This window comes from Trachurus trachurus, assembly GCF_905171665.1.
Source record: "Trachurus trachurus genome assembly, chromosome: 1".
Classification (NCBI taxonomy): Eukaryota; Metazoa; Chordata; class Actinopteri; order Carangiformes; family Carangidae; genus Trachurus; species Trachurus trachurus.
Genome location: NC_139891.1, coordinates 1,262,795 through 1,278,375, shown reverse-complemented (window position 1 = coordinate 1,278,375; position 15,581 = coordinate 1,262,795). Strand labels below are relative to the sequence as shown.

At 42.5% G+C, this 15,581-nt stretch overlaps 1 protein-coding gene across 1 annotated transcript in view; it reads left to right on the top strand.

The window, feature by feature from the left end:
- The window catches only part of sorcs3a (sortilin related VPS10 domain containing receptor 3a), a gene marked incomplete at both ends in the record, with an annotated part of 303,702 nt that overhangs the window by 102,891 nt on the left and 185,230 nt on the right, over positions 1-15,581 (top strand). Inside the window, one exon of the mRNA XM_083980334.1 lies at positions 14,301-14,368. Coding sequence (XP_083836460.1) covers positions 14,301-14,368 — 68 coding nt within the window. The remainder of the gene's footprint in view (positions 1-14,300; positions 14,369-15,581) is intronic.

Genomic DNA, 15,581 nt, shown 5'->3' with positions numbered 1-15,581 from the left:
CTTCGCTTGACTTCCTCAAGAGCTGGCCTGAGAGACAGATGCACCATGGGAGAGAAAAAAATGGGCAAAAAGGAAGTCTTAGTGGATGGTGGCATGCTCATGAAATTACAAAAATAGCCTCATGCAAATGGAGACTATTAATAACAATGTTGAAGTTATTGTCCCATAAACCAAAGACTTTGAAGAGAGGCAATTTTCCCCGTGTTTATATAAGACAATGTAGAATTCCTTTTTAATCTGCAAATATTTTTAGAGTTAGTTGAGCCTAATTAGGTGTGAGAATGAGGCTGATGTCTTACCTTACACTGTGGAGCTGTTTTCACACTGCAAACAACATCCTGGGTGTACTCCAAGGAGGATGAAACAAATGCTGAGATATTTGAACATAGTTGGACTGTAGCTGCTTTGTTCTTCTCTCCAATCATCCAGCTGCATTCAGCTCATTCAAAATGGCAGCGAGTGTTTCCACCCCAGCAGCTCAGTATCATGCTTTGCATACAGGCACTGAGCTCATAGCAGTGCAGCAAAAAAGTAATATAAGTACATGAAATCACCTCCCAGTTTCCTTTTTGACATTGGGCACATTTCAGCGTTTTCATATCACTCATGCCAGAACATCCTTGCTTTGACAAATTATTAATCCTCTCTGAAGAAGATAGCACCGGGTTCCTCTATAGACTTTTTAGAAACTGTGCATCCGGAATAGCTGGAGCTTTCCCAGCATTTGCGGCCGCTTTACAGACGGATGGTTGTTATAGTAACGTGTCTATCTCAGCTCTTTGAAGCTGAGGTAGAATATAGTGTGCATGTGCAATGGCAGCGCCCTTAAACTTATTTTTGGGGAGGGGGGATGCACGGCGGAATATGGCAGCTATATCTCAGCGTGCTGCGGAGAAGGTTATTATCCGTCCTGTACTCCAGAGGTCCAGCTCAAGTGATAAAGAAGATACACTCACAATCTCATTCCAGCCACACTGGTCACTTGATTCATTTATCTATTGACCTTTCCCTCACTTTGTACCTTAATTCATATTGATCCTCCAGCTCTTTTTTGAATGCCATGTCACCCTCTTAAGCAGAGACCTGTGATAAAGTAATCCATGAATGAAGAGCTTTTACTCCAAATGATCTGCCACCTGAAAAGGAAAGGGAAAAAAAGAAGAATTCTGATGATTAGATAAAAAATATGAGTTATCCTCAGATATATTTTTACTTCTGTCAGGACCACTATGTCAAAATAATATTTATTTACTTGCACAGTTTAGTTTGGCGGTATGGTACTGTTCTGGGACCCCCTGCTCTTCCACGCGCTTGCGTGGAAAGCCTGAGGCAGGAAGAGCACCTTCCTGCCCTTCACGAGCCATCATGAACGGCATAAGCAGGGAGCGCAGCAGCAAAGAAAACCCAGACAGAGCAGAGCAACCAACAAGATACAATGACAGGAGGAGCTGGGGTGGAGGTGGGTTGCAAAAAAGCCGGCAGAGGAAGCAGCAGCAGCAAGGGAGGTGATGTCGGGCTAGAGTAGTTTAAATAGCGCGCTCTGAATGCAGTTCCCCAATAGGAAGCAGCCACGGGGAGTCAGCTGAGCCATCAGCTGATCTGCACAGGTGAAGACAGTTAGGCTGTGCTGATTAAGAGCTTGACGTCATGGCCTGCCAGAACTAACGCTACGCTCAATTTGTTGTAAAGCTGCCAAGTCATTGTGACTGGCTGGTGCAGGAACCAGCAACTGCGAATAAGCCTCAATAAGACGAGTCTCATGTTTGACTTCATTAAAGGGATACGCCAACTTTTTTTTTTGTATCTTGCCTCACTCCCGAGTCCATGACCAGCAGATAGACACCATCCTTTCGACTATGTGTGTAGTAGAGGTCTTCGGAAAAACCTGACAACCCGGAAACCCGAGGTTCCGACCCGACCCGGCTCGGGTCTTGGGTCCATTCACAAGAAGTGACGGGGCTCGGGGCTCTTATTGTGAAAGGCTGGGTCCTACAGTACCCGAGAGGACCCGGCGATTGGCTGTCACAGCTGTCAATCACCCCCGCCCTCCCCCCTTCCGTCCAATGCGAGGCTGCGAGCTGCCTGTGTGACTTCTGTCACGTGATCAAAACAACTACGACTCTTATGATGACGTCAAAGGTGACAGTTCAAGCAAAAGTTAGAGCCTAGGTCAGGACTCGGGGCAGTTAAAAAGTTTGTTTATTAACGTAACGTTATGGTTAATGGTTCAAAATAGTTAAATAATCGAGTTGCCGTAGCGTGTTGTTACCGCGGTAACGTTATGCTCCATAACTCCAAAATTATAACGTTAATTAAACAAGAGGAAATGACTGGTGGATTGGCGTTAGCAATGGCTAAGAAGAAGGATTACAATACATGACCATCTAAACAAGAAAATGACGATGTGGATTTATTTCTGTTTACATCACGTTATGGCCGGGGGGGCTGGCAGCGGCCGCAGCCGGAACCAGGTAGAAGAAGACTACATTTAGGTAAGAAACAGAAAGTAGTAGGTAATAAAAACAAGTCTTATTTAACGCTAGACAACTTGTATTAAATCATAAAGCAACTCGGGCATTTCGGGTCCACGGGTTTTTAAGGGTTCGGTTCGGGTTCGGAGCTCATATTTACAATAATAGCTCGGGGCCTCCGGGTCCAATTTTCACGGGTCCATTTGGGTTCGGGTCCGTCAAATTGGACCTGTGAAGACCTCTAGTGTGCAGTAATAAGGGAGATACGGGCAGAGCTGGCGCACCGCTAATTAGCTTAGCTCAAACGCTGGAAGTGCATAGGTAGTGTTAGCCTGCCTGCTACCCGAGCCAAAATCAGCAGTCGAGCTGATTTCATTTTAGCTCTAAACTCTGTAAATATATAACTTCATCAACATTTCAAACATTTTTAGGTTTTTAGGTGGAGGCAGGCTAACACTACCTATGCACTTCCAGCGTTTGAGCTAAGCTAATTAGCGGTGCGCCAGCTCTGCCCCTATCTCCCTTGTTACTGCACGCACAGTCGAAAGGATGGTGTCTATCTGCTGGTCATGGACTCGGGAGTGAGGCAAGACACAGAAAAAAAATGTTGGCATATCCCTTTAAAGCAGGGTTTGCAGCTTTTCTGTGCAAGCTGTGTGTCATGGAAATAAAAATAAAAGCATATCTTCCAAAAGTTCAACCTGAAATGCCTCTGCATATAAACTTTGTGGTTCATAGAAAGACTGGTGATAGGTCAGTGCTTTAGTTGTAAAACACACAAAGTCATCTGGTCCTCTACCTCTCTACATTCTCTGGACTCACCTGAAATCTCAGATGTGAATGTTACAGTAACATCACAACTAGTGCACAAACAACTCATGGTCCAAATAACACAACAGATGTCACACTCCACTGGACCGCCAGCATCTGAATGAATGAAATTGTTTATTTCGGTCACACAACACCGATATCAAAATCAACCATTTTGTGTGAACAATTTAGCCAGGACATATTATACACAATTGCAACCATACATTGCACACACACTCAAAAATGAAAATATCATACAGTGAAAGGGAATAGGCTGAAGCCCAAAGCTTACTTTACACTCTATGAAATTAGATTACCTAGAATATCAACCATATAAAATAATAAACTGAAAGTAATCATTATTGTATTTTATACATTTTCATTATTTTACATTTCAAGGCTTTCTTAAAACTCAACAAATAACTACATGTCTTCAACTCACTGAGCTTATCCCACATTTTAACTCCCAAGACTGAAACACTCCACAGCAACAGTTATCCAGCTAGACGTATCATGGTTACTGTAATGGAAACAGACAGTGTGTAGACATCAAGTTACTGAGCTAATTCTGAGTCAAGCTGGATCTTTTGACCCACAGAGCTCTCCATCTTAAAAGATCAAGACCAGCACTGTCGGACTGGGATAGAAACTCACCCTTGAACTTGTCCACTTGCAGGTCACACCAGTCCCACTGACAGAGTGTTAAAACACTTAGAGGACTTGAGCTGGTGTCTGGCTGCAGTCTCATCTCTGTCCTCAACAGAAGAGTTTTCAGATGAAGAAGTTGTGGCTTCTCTTCCATTAGCACACAATGTCTAATAATCTGAGTGAACAATAACAGTAGGAGGATGGATATTAAAGATGGTGTATGTCCACCAGGGGCAACTGAAAGAAGATTGTAAACACAAACACTGACACATTATCACCTTAAAAGGAAATCGAGATCCATTTATGTCAAGGTGAAAACAGCAGGGAAAAAGTTGATGTGGATGGAGTTGTGGGAAAAACCATGAAAAACAAGACAATTGTTTTAGGGCGGCTGTGGCTCAGGAGGTAGAGCGGGTCGTCCACTAACCGGAAGGTCGGTGGTTCGATTCCAGGCTCCTCCTGGCAACATGTCGAAGTGTCCTTGGGCAAGACACTGAACCCACACTTGCCCCCCGATGTGACCATTCATGTGTGTGAATGGTTAGATTCCTGCGCTACAGCGCTGTATTGATGCTGTATGAATGTGTGTGAAAGGGTGAATGTGACCTACAGTGTAAAGCGCTTTGAGTGGTCCAAGAGACTAGAAAAGCGCTATATAAGTGCAAGTCCATTTACCATTTTACCATTTGAAATAGACAAACAAACATTGTAGAACTAAGAACTAAGATGAGGAGAATATATAATGTTTAAACAAGGGTCACTTATAATAGAGATGTCCTTGTGGTAGTCCCACAAGACTTTATTAGTCCTTCTGTCAGTATACAGCTCTAAGTCTGTCCATGCCCACTTTAATAGGTCAAACATAACAGACAAGAAAAACAATAGGTGAACAAGTAAAAGTAAAAAATAGTGGGAAAGGAGGGAGGGACATTAAGAGAGATAATGGTTAAAATGTAAGAAACAACTAAAGGAGAGGAAGAGAGAGACAAGCCTGGATAAAAAGAGATAAAGGGGCTTCGATGGGAGGAATCCTCAAAGTTGGTAAAGTGATGGTGGGGGGGGGTGTGACTGGTGAGGAAGAAGGGAACAAAGAAGGAAGATGAGATGGAGGGAGCTGCAAAGGAGTGAATAATTAGTGATGTCCAGAGTGTCCTCCCTGGTGTGTCCTTAGAGGGACTACAACACAGGCAGCTAGATCATCCACTGGTATTTAAGTTCCCACCTTGGAGGGCCTGAATCTCTGATCTATTGGTGATTAAAGGCAACATTCAAAGCAATGACAGCTTCTCCTTCCCTTTGCCTGAGAGGCAGCTCCATCCATTCAAGGCTAAAGGAGACTATTCCAACTTGTGTCCTGTTGACACGTGCATGATGTCTCTGTGTCCAGTACATGTACATGTGCTCACGCTGGTCATATTGACCTTAAATGCATTTAAGGAGAAGCATTTCAACATGACCACAGTCTAACACCCATAACTCTCACCTATAGTTCTCCAAGTGCAAATCCTCGCATTATTAAAGGTTGACATGGAGGCTTGACATTACTGTATTTGTGGGACACCAGGTCCAGATGGCTCCAGGCTTCCTGCCACTGTGTATGAAGCACAAACTGTGGGACATGCCAGGTGACTGCACATGTACTTGGAGGATGCTGCTGCTGCTGCTGCTGTGGACATCTCAGAGGTTGAGTCTGGCTGGATCTTGCCAGAGGACGTTCTGTCTCAGGCACTCCTGGTTCTGTTGTAGTTGTTGTAGGTGTCTCAGCAGGCTGCTGGCCTCTCATGTGGTTTGTCGTTAAATAAACTTTATTGTGCTTAATGTGATGATAATTAAAAGACTGAAAAGGCACGGATTATTCCAATGTACCTCGGCTGCTTATTTCACTGGATTAGACTTGTCTTCTAAAAGTAAAAGGTTGACAAACCTGTTGGGGACCCCATTGAACCCCATCAAAGACATTTGAGAGGGTTCAATGGGGTCCCCAACTTTTTCTTTAATCTTTTTTTGTTTGGGGGGGGATTATTTATCTTTATTCATTTATTTATTGGGAGAAATTATTTATCTTTATTTATTTGTTTGTTTGTTTGTTTATTAACCACTTTTTCTAGAATTTTCAAAAATCTTTTTTTAGAGCGTTTAGAGAGTTTTTCCTTTTTTTTCTAGAATTGTTTTTGAGAAATTTTACCACTTTTTTCTAGAAAATGTTTACGTTTTTTTTATTTTTAGAAATCGTACCCCTTTTTTTCCCAGAAATTTCCCACCAATATTTCAACAAATTCATGCCATTGGCCCTGATTTGAACCTACACTGTCTAAAAAAGTAATGTTCATCAGTCTCAGAACAAGTATTTCTGGTGTTTGCTTCAAAATTTTGTCCAATGGGGTCCACTTTGTGTCAATTTAGGGGTCCTTGATGTGAAAAAAAAAAGTTAAGTAGTGAATTTAAAAAACAGAACACTGAGTGAAAAGAAGGTGAGGCTTGATTCAGCAGCATCTTTGTTGATCCATTCTGTATTGAACGGTGCAGCTTTAATCCTCCAAGAATAAAGGTTATCTGCAGCTGTGTTGTGTATTACATTCTTATATCTGCTGTGTTGACCAACCTTTCCACCAAAACGATGAAGCGGCAGATCGATGCCATGGAGCCATGGAGCCCAGCCTTCTTAGTTGATAGCAGGAACACAAAGACATGCCTCGGGTTCTCTCTATTCTCTCCCTCTTTCAATGCAACTCTCTATTTGTGATCCATACAATTATCTGAGAACTTGTCTCTGTGTATTTATCCACTAAATCATTAAGTCAGTATAGGTTTATTTTTCACCCTCAGTCACACCGAAATATGTGAAAGGCTTCAGTGTTTGTCAGCCTTGCCTTGGTGTCACACCCGGTTGACATTACGTCTCATAAACAGCTCGCGCAAATTGACAAAGTAATTGCTCAGCTGTTGACATGCTACTGAGAGACGGAGAAGCTTAATCACTTGGAGATAATGATCAGTTCCAGCTGCCATTTTAGTGTCGACTATCCTGACGTTTGTTTGCAGACGACTAAAAGCTTGTTTGCAGTTGTGTGTGAGCATGTCAATACTGGAGTAGCATGACATTTCACAATCAAAGGCACAGAGAGCTCTTTTGTTCCGAGCCGAGCGTGGAAAAGTGGACGTCTTTGAAACTGTTGGATGCTAAAACACAGTCTGACTGAGGAGCCGTGTTTGACAAGGTCTTTGTGCCGTGGATGAGGATTCAACTGTTACATCTTTCTCTTTTCTTTTTTTTTTCCCCACTTTGATCAGACACTTTGATGCCACCAGAGCCTTTGTACAGGGTGAAATGAATTATGAGGTGGGATTAATTAACAAAAATGATATAAGCTCTGCACACAGGAATCTGTTAATCAGATTGGTCTCATTGTCCTTCTTCTTTCATTATGTGTGTCTTTGAAAAAGTTCAATTTGATGTGATTGACGGCATGATTCAAAGATGGCCGTCAGTGCTCTGTGAGCATCTGCATTGTTAACACATTCATCCACTGCTACTGAAGTTTCATTTCCCAGCGTGGCTCCTCTGTCTTACAGTGCTATCCAGGGGTCCAGTGGTGAGGGGACGCGGGGGGACGCCATCCGTCCACTGTCTTCAGCATGTTCAAACAAAAAACAAACCTAAAGCAATGGACAGGATCTGACAGCCATCACTCTGTTACTGTTGTTCTCCATTGGTTTGGCTCATTTCTTGAAACAGAAGGCTACTTTTACCGTAAAATCCTTTTTTTCAGTTTTATACACAACTGTATTCTGTTAGCTAGCTAGACAAAAAAACTAGTAGAGTAACCACTGTCAATGAAGGACTGGCATCTAAGCATTTTGACTTGCAGGACTTACAAAATGCAAAACGGATGATGCATTTCGGGGAAACTGACTATTTATATGAGAAAGGAATTTGTGAGTGAACTGTTTTGGGAGAGATATGAGCTTTTGCTAGTGATCTATGGTGTTGTGCTGAACTGTAGGACTGTTTCACCAAATGATCTTAGAGTTTTGAGAATGTCATTTCAATTTCAATTCAACTCAGGGCTGTATTTCCTAGAGTTGCACGATACCCATGGTAGCCACGGTACCCCGCGGTGCCAAAACGTAACGGTTCCTACTATACTAGAAATTCTACACGACGGTACTACCGTGGATTACCCCTACCGGTGCCAGTTTCCGCTACATAGCGGCCGCCTCTCGTCTCCTCCCGGCTTCTCACTGCATGCTACTCCCTTGTAAACAAACCCCACATGCACCCACTGCAACCTACACAGCTGCTGAATGATTGGCTGTTTGCCTGTTACTGGTGATGTCCGGGGATATGATAGGCTGTTTCCGCACGCTGGGTCCGCCCGTCTGTTATCTGATTGGCTGTTCGTGGTTCATGCCGGCAAGCACAGACTCCATGAAGACAGCTGAGACCATAGGCTGAGACAGCTCCGCTTCCATAGAAATTCGCTTCAAAACAAACAACGAGCTAAAGTTCTGTCTCGCCCAGACGCGCACGGCTTACAGTCACAAACACGAGACAACACACTCACCACGGCAGAAGCACCGGGCGCGAGCAGCGAATCTGCCGCGGCGTTGTCGTCACTTACACTTAATTAATTTAGCTCTGTTTATTTTCTCATTGGCTAATATCAGGCTATATGCTCCGTGTACAGGCTGAGGAATAAAGAGTTAAATGATGTCCAAGTATAAAGCACCTAGAAAATGCATAAAAAATATTGTTTTCACAGGGAATCAGTTCCTGTTCATTGTATTTTGTCCTCTATGATTTATTATGTTGGAGAAGAAGCATTATTGTCAAATAGATTTTTTTAAAGACAGTGGATTTTTTTTTTATCCTAAGTTGATTATTTATATTTGTTAAACATAAATTAATGTGCAAGAGACTGAATGGTTATTTATTTTTCAACCATATAAATTCTAACTTCATTTATTTGTTTTTTATTGCTTATTTAAAAATATTTGTTTCAGTCTAATTCCTACTTCACCAGTATTATGTTTATCATGCACCAAACAACATTATAAGTAGCCTAATTAATAAGTATTTATAACTTGTACAAATACATTGCAGTTCATAAAAATAATAATAATAAAAAAAGGTTGCAGTATCGTGATATTACCCGGAACCGTGATACTTTGTCTGGTATAGTACCGTGGTTACTCATTTTGGTATCGTGACAACTCTAGTATTTCCTAACGTTTTAGGTCTAAAAGAAGGAATCTGAAGATTTTCCGTTGCACCAAGAAGTTTGTTTACTTCAAGCAAGCCGACATGTTTGTAAAACTAATTCAAAGTCTTGCAGAATCTCGTGCGAGACCCAAGTTGACGTGCTCGGTGTGTTCACGTGCAGTCGGAAGCTCCCGTTTGTGTCATAAACACAGGAATATCAACTCTTGACTTGCTTGAACTTCTCGCTGCATGTTTGAGTAGCCACCTGACGCTGTCTGTGGAAAATCTGCTCCATTCATCGCTGCCGTGGCGATGCGGGGACAGACACAACTACTGCAAAACAGGAGCAATTAAACTGAAAATCTTCAGATTCCTTCTTTTAGACCTAAAATGTTAGGAAAATACAGCTCTGTGTTGAATTTGCCCGGAATTGTCCTTTAAGGTCATGATCACAATTAAACTGCAAGTCTGCAAATAGACACATTCTCTCTCTCTCCCTCTCAGACAAGGCAGTATTGCTAATGAGTTATGAGCTGGGTCTCTGTTTGACTGAGGACAGTGTGGCACATTTAGTTATGCTAATAATATGTTTTCACCACTGTTGGTTAATTGCTGAGGCAACAAGGCTAATGCCAGCGCAGTGTGACTGACATTTTGATTCTGAAATTGCAACTCAGATGAGGATTCAGAGAAGGAGAGGAGACACCCTTTTTTTTTTTTTTTTTTTTTTTGTATGCTGCTGACTTGTCCAACAAAGACCAAGAACAGCTGTGAGCAAGCATGATGATAAACAGTCCGTATTCTTTTCCAAAAGCTTGAGGCTTTTCATTTAGGTCTGAGGCTTAAATATATACGTTAGAGACACTGTTGAAGATTTTATTTTGGGGGATGAGAAGTAGTTTCTCTGTGTTTCAGCTGGTTTTTCCAACGTTGAATTTCAAATTCAGATTGTCATGTGGGGAAGATGACTCATGCTTGTGTGTGTCGCCCCCCCGAGCAGGCCAGACCACACATCTCTGACGGTGCACACATGCAGGCACATGCACTCTGCCCATGTCTGCACATTTGCACCTAAATACACACATTAACACACTTGTTTTCTAGACGCATGACAAGAATCCATTCACTTGTTATTCAGCGTGGCTGCATCATGTGTCTGCCTGGCGCTGCAGTCCTTTGCTTTAGCCTGAACCATATGTTGACAGTTTTAGTTAGGAGGATCCCTTGGGCGTGTGGCACATCTTCCCACAAGAACCATCCCAACGCTCCCTGGTGAGCAGCTGACTTGTTGACAGGGCTTGTGGGTATAAATCCGGCTCAGCCAGAGGTGGAAAGGTCCTGGAAGTCTGCAGGCCTTTAGAGCTGCATGCAGGGGAGGTTGAAGGCCTTTCAGGACACTGCTTCTTTTCCCAATATATACACAGATTCATTTTCCTCTTATCTAACCCCCTGATTGCTGATCCGCAGTCAGAAGAGTCAAGGGCGCACCTCCTGCATCTCCTCCCAGCCAAGTGACTCAAGTCAAGCTTGTCAGTTTTGCTTTAAACAAGCATTGTGGGGAAGGGGAATGCTAACGAGAGACGTGGATGCTAATGAGGGAGAGCAGCAGTCATTTAGTCAGGAGTGGCAGAGAGGAGAGCAAACAACACATGGACTGATGGATGAAAATAGCATCTATTATATAAAAGGATATTTCCCCTGGTGAGGTCAGGTCAAGTGTGAGACGGATGCTAAGTAATTGTGTGTGCGTGTGTGTGTGCGCACTTAAAAGTTCATGTTTTCAACTAATATTTTCACACACCTCTGACTACACCCTGTGACCCAGAGCTGAACAACAGATGGCCCAGTGTAGTAAACAGTGTTTTTCTCCCTAGTTAAGTATGTTACCTCTTCACTCTCTGGCCACTTCCTACCTGCAGCTGCCTCTTTGTGCAACACATTTGTGATCCTGGGCTCTGGAGTGGCGTATCACAACTCTGCCCTACAAAGGCAAAGTGCAGTATCTGCATTTTTTTTGACCAATCAAAAGCGTGCAATATTCTCTTCAATCTGGTAGAATTTGATAATGGTACTGCTAAAATTTCCAGAGTTATTAGGCTTTTTATTTTGCTGTCCATCCAAAAAAAGCACTGTGAAACCAAGGCAGAGTGCAGTATCTGCAAAGAGTAACTGTACTCCCTACATTCTAGAATTTACTCTATAATATCATTGGAGTAAAACCAAGGCAAAGTGCCGTATCTGTAGCTAATACCAAGCCAAAGTGCAGTAACTGCACCAAGGGGGGAGTTGTGCAGGGGTTCTACAAGTGAAGACCACTTCCGCGTTCAAAAAGCTGCAGTTCTCCAGCGGCCAATGGGGGCTGGCTCCAGAAGGGAGCAACTCTCCATTGACCGCCATGTTAAAATAGCCCACTTTACAGCTTAAAAAAACATATTTACAGCCTGGTACATTTTATTTTTTTGGTCTCTACCGATAGTTTCCACCTCCACAACACTGTGGACCGTTTTAGTATTGTTTAGGTTTAATAAATTGGGGTGTGGTTACGTTTAGTGACAGGTTCGCAGACAGTTACTTAATTGGTTGCTTCGAGTTCAGTGGGCGGGTTCTCGGCCGGCAAACCGCCGCACCTCTCCAAATATGGAAAGTACACTCCCACTAAAATCCAAGATGGCGCAGTTCAAATGCCCGTAATAGGAGCACAAAACAGACTCCCCCAAACCAATGGGTGACGTCACGGGTGCTACGTCCATTCTTTTTACAGTCTATGATCTGCACCAAAACCAAGGCAAAAGTGCAGTATCTGCCATAAAACGGTCAAAATTGGTCAGAAAGACAAACTACAAAATACATTTAATTCAGTCCACCTTTATCTAATCAATTATAGACTTGGTAGTTATTCATAATTTGATGCTTAAACCTGACAATGAAAAACACAAAAAGCTGTTTTTCTCAGTTTGGCATTTTTACAGATACTGACCACTGATCCCGTCACGGTGGACTCCCCATGTCTTGTGACTTGTGTCTTATCAAAGCGTCCGTCTGCTGATGATCTCTCCAAAAAGCACGGAGACCACAAGATGTCACCGCAGATGTTGTTGGATCAGACTCTCCTACAGCAGCACGCTCCACCGAGAAGAGAAACTTCAAGTTTCAAAGTGGTATACACAGTGTTTGTTACGCTGCGCTAATTATGCAAAGTACTACCTCCCAGCATGCTAATCTATTACTCCTAGAGCCTTGAAGTGTTTTCCCAAATGGTGTTGAGAATTCAATTTACCGTCAGTACAATTATTTTGTTACAGACCTTGAGAAGTATGTAATTTCTTTGGTTTAGACAGAATAAACATATAATTGAGCTCATTCTATCATCCTCAGTGTGTGTGTGTGTGTGTCAACAGGCAGGTTACAGATGCAGATGTGCAGTTTCTACACTGTAAAAGACATACATGTCTTTTAAAGGGATATTTCAACATTTTGGCAAATTTGTCCATTACCACAATCCCTATAGTCTTAGGAGTAGGATCATTACCTTTCTTTGTTGGTGCAAGCTGTTTTTAGATCGGTGGGGCAGAGACGTGAGGCTCATGGTATTTCCGGCTTTCCCCCATCAAACTAAATACACAATCCAACAACTCCAAAACACTCTTGTGAAGAAGTTGTGACCTGCACATTCACCACACTATGAGATAATAATGGAACGTTACGAGACAGAGTTGTTTTGAAGGCAAATGCATAACCGGAACTACATCCCAGACACGGCTGCTGGGCACTGACTTCAAAAGTGCAAGTAGTTCTGAGTTTTTGCTTTGCATGTCTTAATGCTACAGTACATACATTATTATTTCATAGTGTGATGAATGTGCAGGTCACAACTTGTCCACCAGAGCGTTTTGGAGTTGTTGGATGTGTATTTGATGAGCTTGATGAGGGAAACCCAGAAATCCCATTAGCCTCCGTAGCGTAGCTCTGAGCAGCTCACGTCTCTGCCCCACCGATCGAAAAACAGCTTGCACCGACAATTAAAGTTAATGAACCTACTGCTACGACTATAGGGATTATGGTAATGCGCAAATTTGCCAAAAGTGTTGAAATATCCCTTTAACTGTGACACAGGTACAGGAAGTGTGGACAAGTGTGCTTGGTTGAAAGGACCAAAGGACGGTGTTTCCATCCACTTGCAGCCTGATCAGATGATCCACTGGATCACTTCAATGTAAAGGAGAAATCCCTGACCTGAGCTCCTTCCTGATGTGAGCTCCTTATCCTGACTTTAAAAGAACACTTTGACATTCTGAGGATCACCTCTTCTTGCTGAGAGACAGACTGTTCCAGCTGTTGTTGGATACTTGTAGGTTTTCCCACACACTGTCTGCTCACTGAACAGCCAACAACAGAGAGATTGATTTAGATTTTCAGCATTACAGCACTAGACATAACAACACGTCATCAAACTCATATCAGCCTGCTGCACGCACTTAGACATGCACACAAACATCTCGACAGTCATCTAAATAATAGGCTATAAACTAAATACTATTGTATATCCCGGAGAAACGTGCAGTTAACGTCAATAGAACCAAAGGATTCCCTCATTCAGCAGCATCGTCAGAGACCATATTGCCTTAACTAATTAAAGATGGTAATGACAATACACAACAGCAAGGCCAAACCTGCTGCTATACAATAAACAATCCAGAAGCCACATGAGACGATGAAATCAAACAGAGTTCTGTATTCAGTCCCATCAAACTTTCATCACGACCTCTGCATCAGTTTCAACACCATGATAGACGTTCATCTGGGCTCCACATCTGCAGCGTGCTGCATTAGGCATTAAGCTCCATATACTCCCCTTTTATCTCCGCATCTCCTCTTGAATAAAGACTTGTAACATTAAATAAACATTAAGTCAGACAGGGTCCCATGCTGCCAGCATTTTATTTTCAGATGTTTTTTAGATGTTTTCAAAAAAAAAGCAGAACACACGTTTCCTTCAGGGTCATGGCTGCTGCTGCCACTGCCAAGGAACATTCACTTGAGGATTCTGGTGTTTGCATGAAAGTGATATTTTGTGATGTTTGATGCTAGTCAACATTCCGCTGATGTGTCACATTTACCATGTGGTTTGATTGCAAATATACTAATGGTTCAACTCCCTCTTGTTGCAGGTGATCCTCATTCTAACCAAGCTGTATGACTTCCATATTGGCAGCGTCACTGAAAGCACTCTTTGGAGGTGAGTACAAAGGAGATTTATTATATCCTTTGACTTTAATGGTGATCAGATTGTCAGACCCGTAGTCCTGTATGATGATACTCATGTCGTTCTATTGGCATTTAATTTCATTTTAATTTATTGGTTTATTTGACAGGGACAGTGCAAAACTGATAAACAGAATTTAAAAAAAACTGCAAGTGAGCCAGAGTTAGCCAGTAAGGCTAATTTTCATCTGTTGTCCCTGGCCAGATGTTACAGGTGACCTAAGAACCAAAAAAGGGAAACAATTAAAGCCCCAGTCTGTAACTAATTTGGCTTTTTATTAGCAAAAATCAAATATTGCTTTCATAAACGTATTTCACTGAAGTCGAATCACACCCGCATACAAATGAAAGCTTTCTCGTACTGAGTTGTTACAAGTCGTTACAAATATACAAGGGGGGCGCACCGAACCGAGGCGGCCATGTTGCATCGCCATTTTTTACATTGAGTGGCAGCGTGACCGTAGGTTACCATAGAAACTCAGCGGAGCTGTGGGCTCGGCCTGTTAAAACTGTCACCACTGTGTAGTGTGAGGAAGGACGGAGGCACTGATGTTGCATTCAGGTGCAGTCATGTAGCCGACCGTCGGCAAGCCAACCGGGAGAAAGACGGTAAAATGTGGGTCAGGTAAACAATATGACATCACCATGACAACATATTGTCACCTGTATTGTTTTGCCTCGTGCTGGCGGACCACTTGTTTACATAGACACTTGCTGTTACATGCAGCGTCTGTTGTCTGTCTGACGTCTGCCCGATTTCACGTGAATGCAACATCAAGAATACGTTCAGATATGCAACCGCACTGCTAGATGGGGGTGATTCCTACACATTATACCTTTTAAGCAATGGATTAAAATACAACTGAACTTATATATCAATCTACCTAATAAAAGCTCATAATAACAAATAACATAATGGCTTGACAACAACTCATGATGGCAAGTGACACACTGGCATGAAGATATAACTTGCAGACAAGGAAAAAAAAGTACAGCTAAAAACACATAGCACACAGAGCTATGAGATTAGCGCACACAGTAGCTGACATTAAAAAACAGGACATGCAATAACAAGCATTGGAAAACAGGGCATGGACATGTACATAAGACAGTAACAGACATGACAAAGCATAATGTGGTTCACGTGCTTAGTGGGTACATGATTGATTATTGATTAACCACTGCCT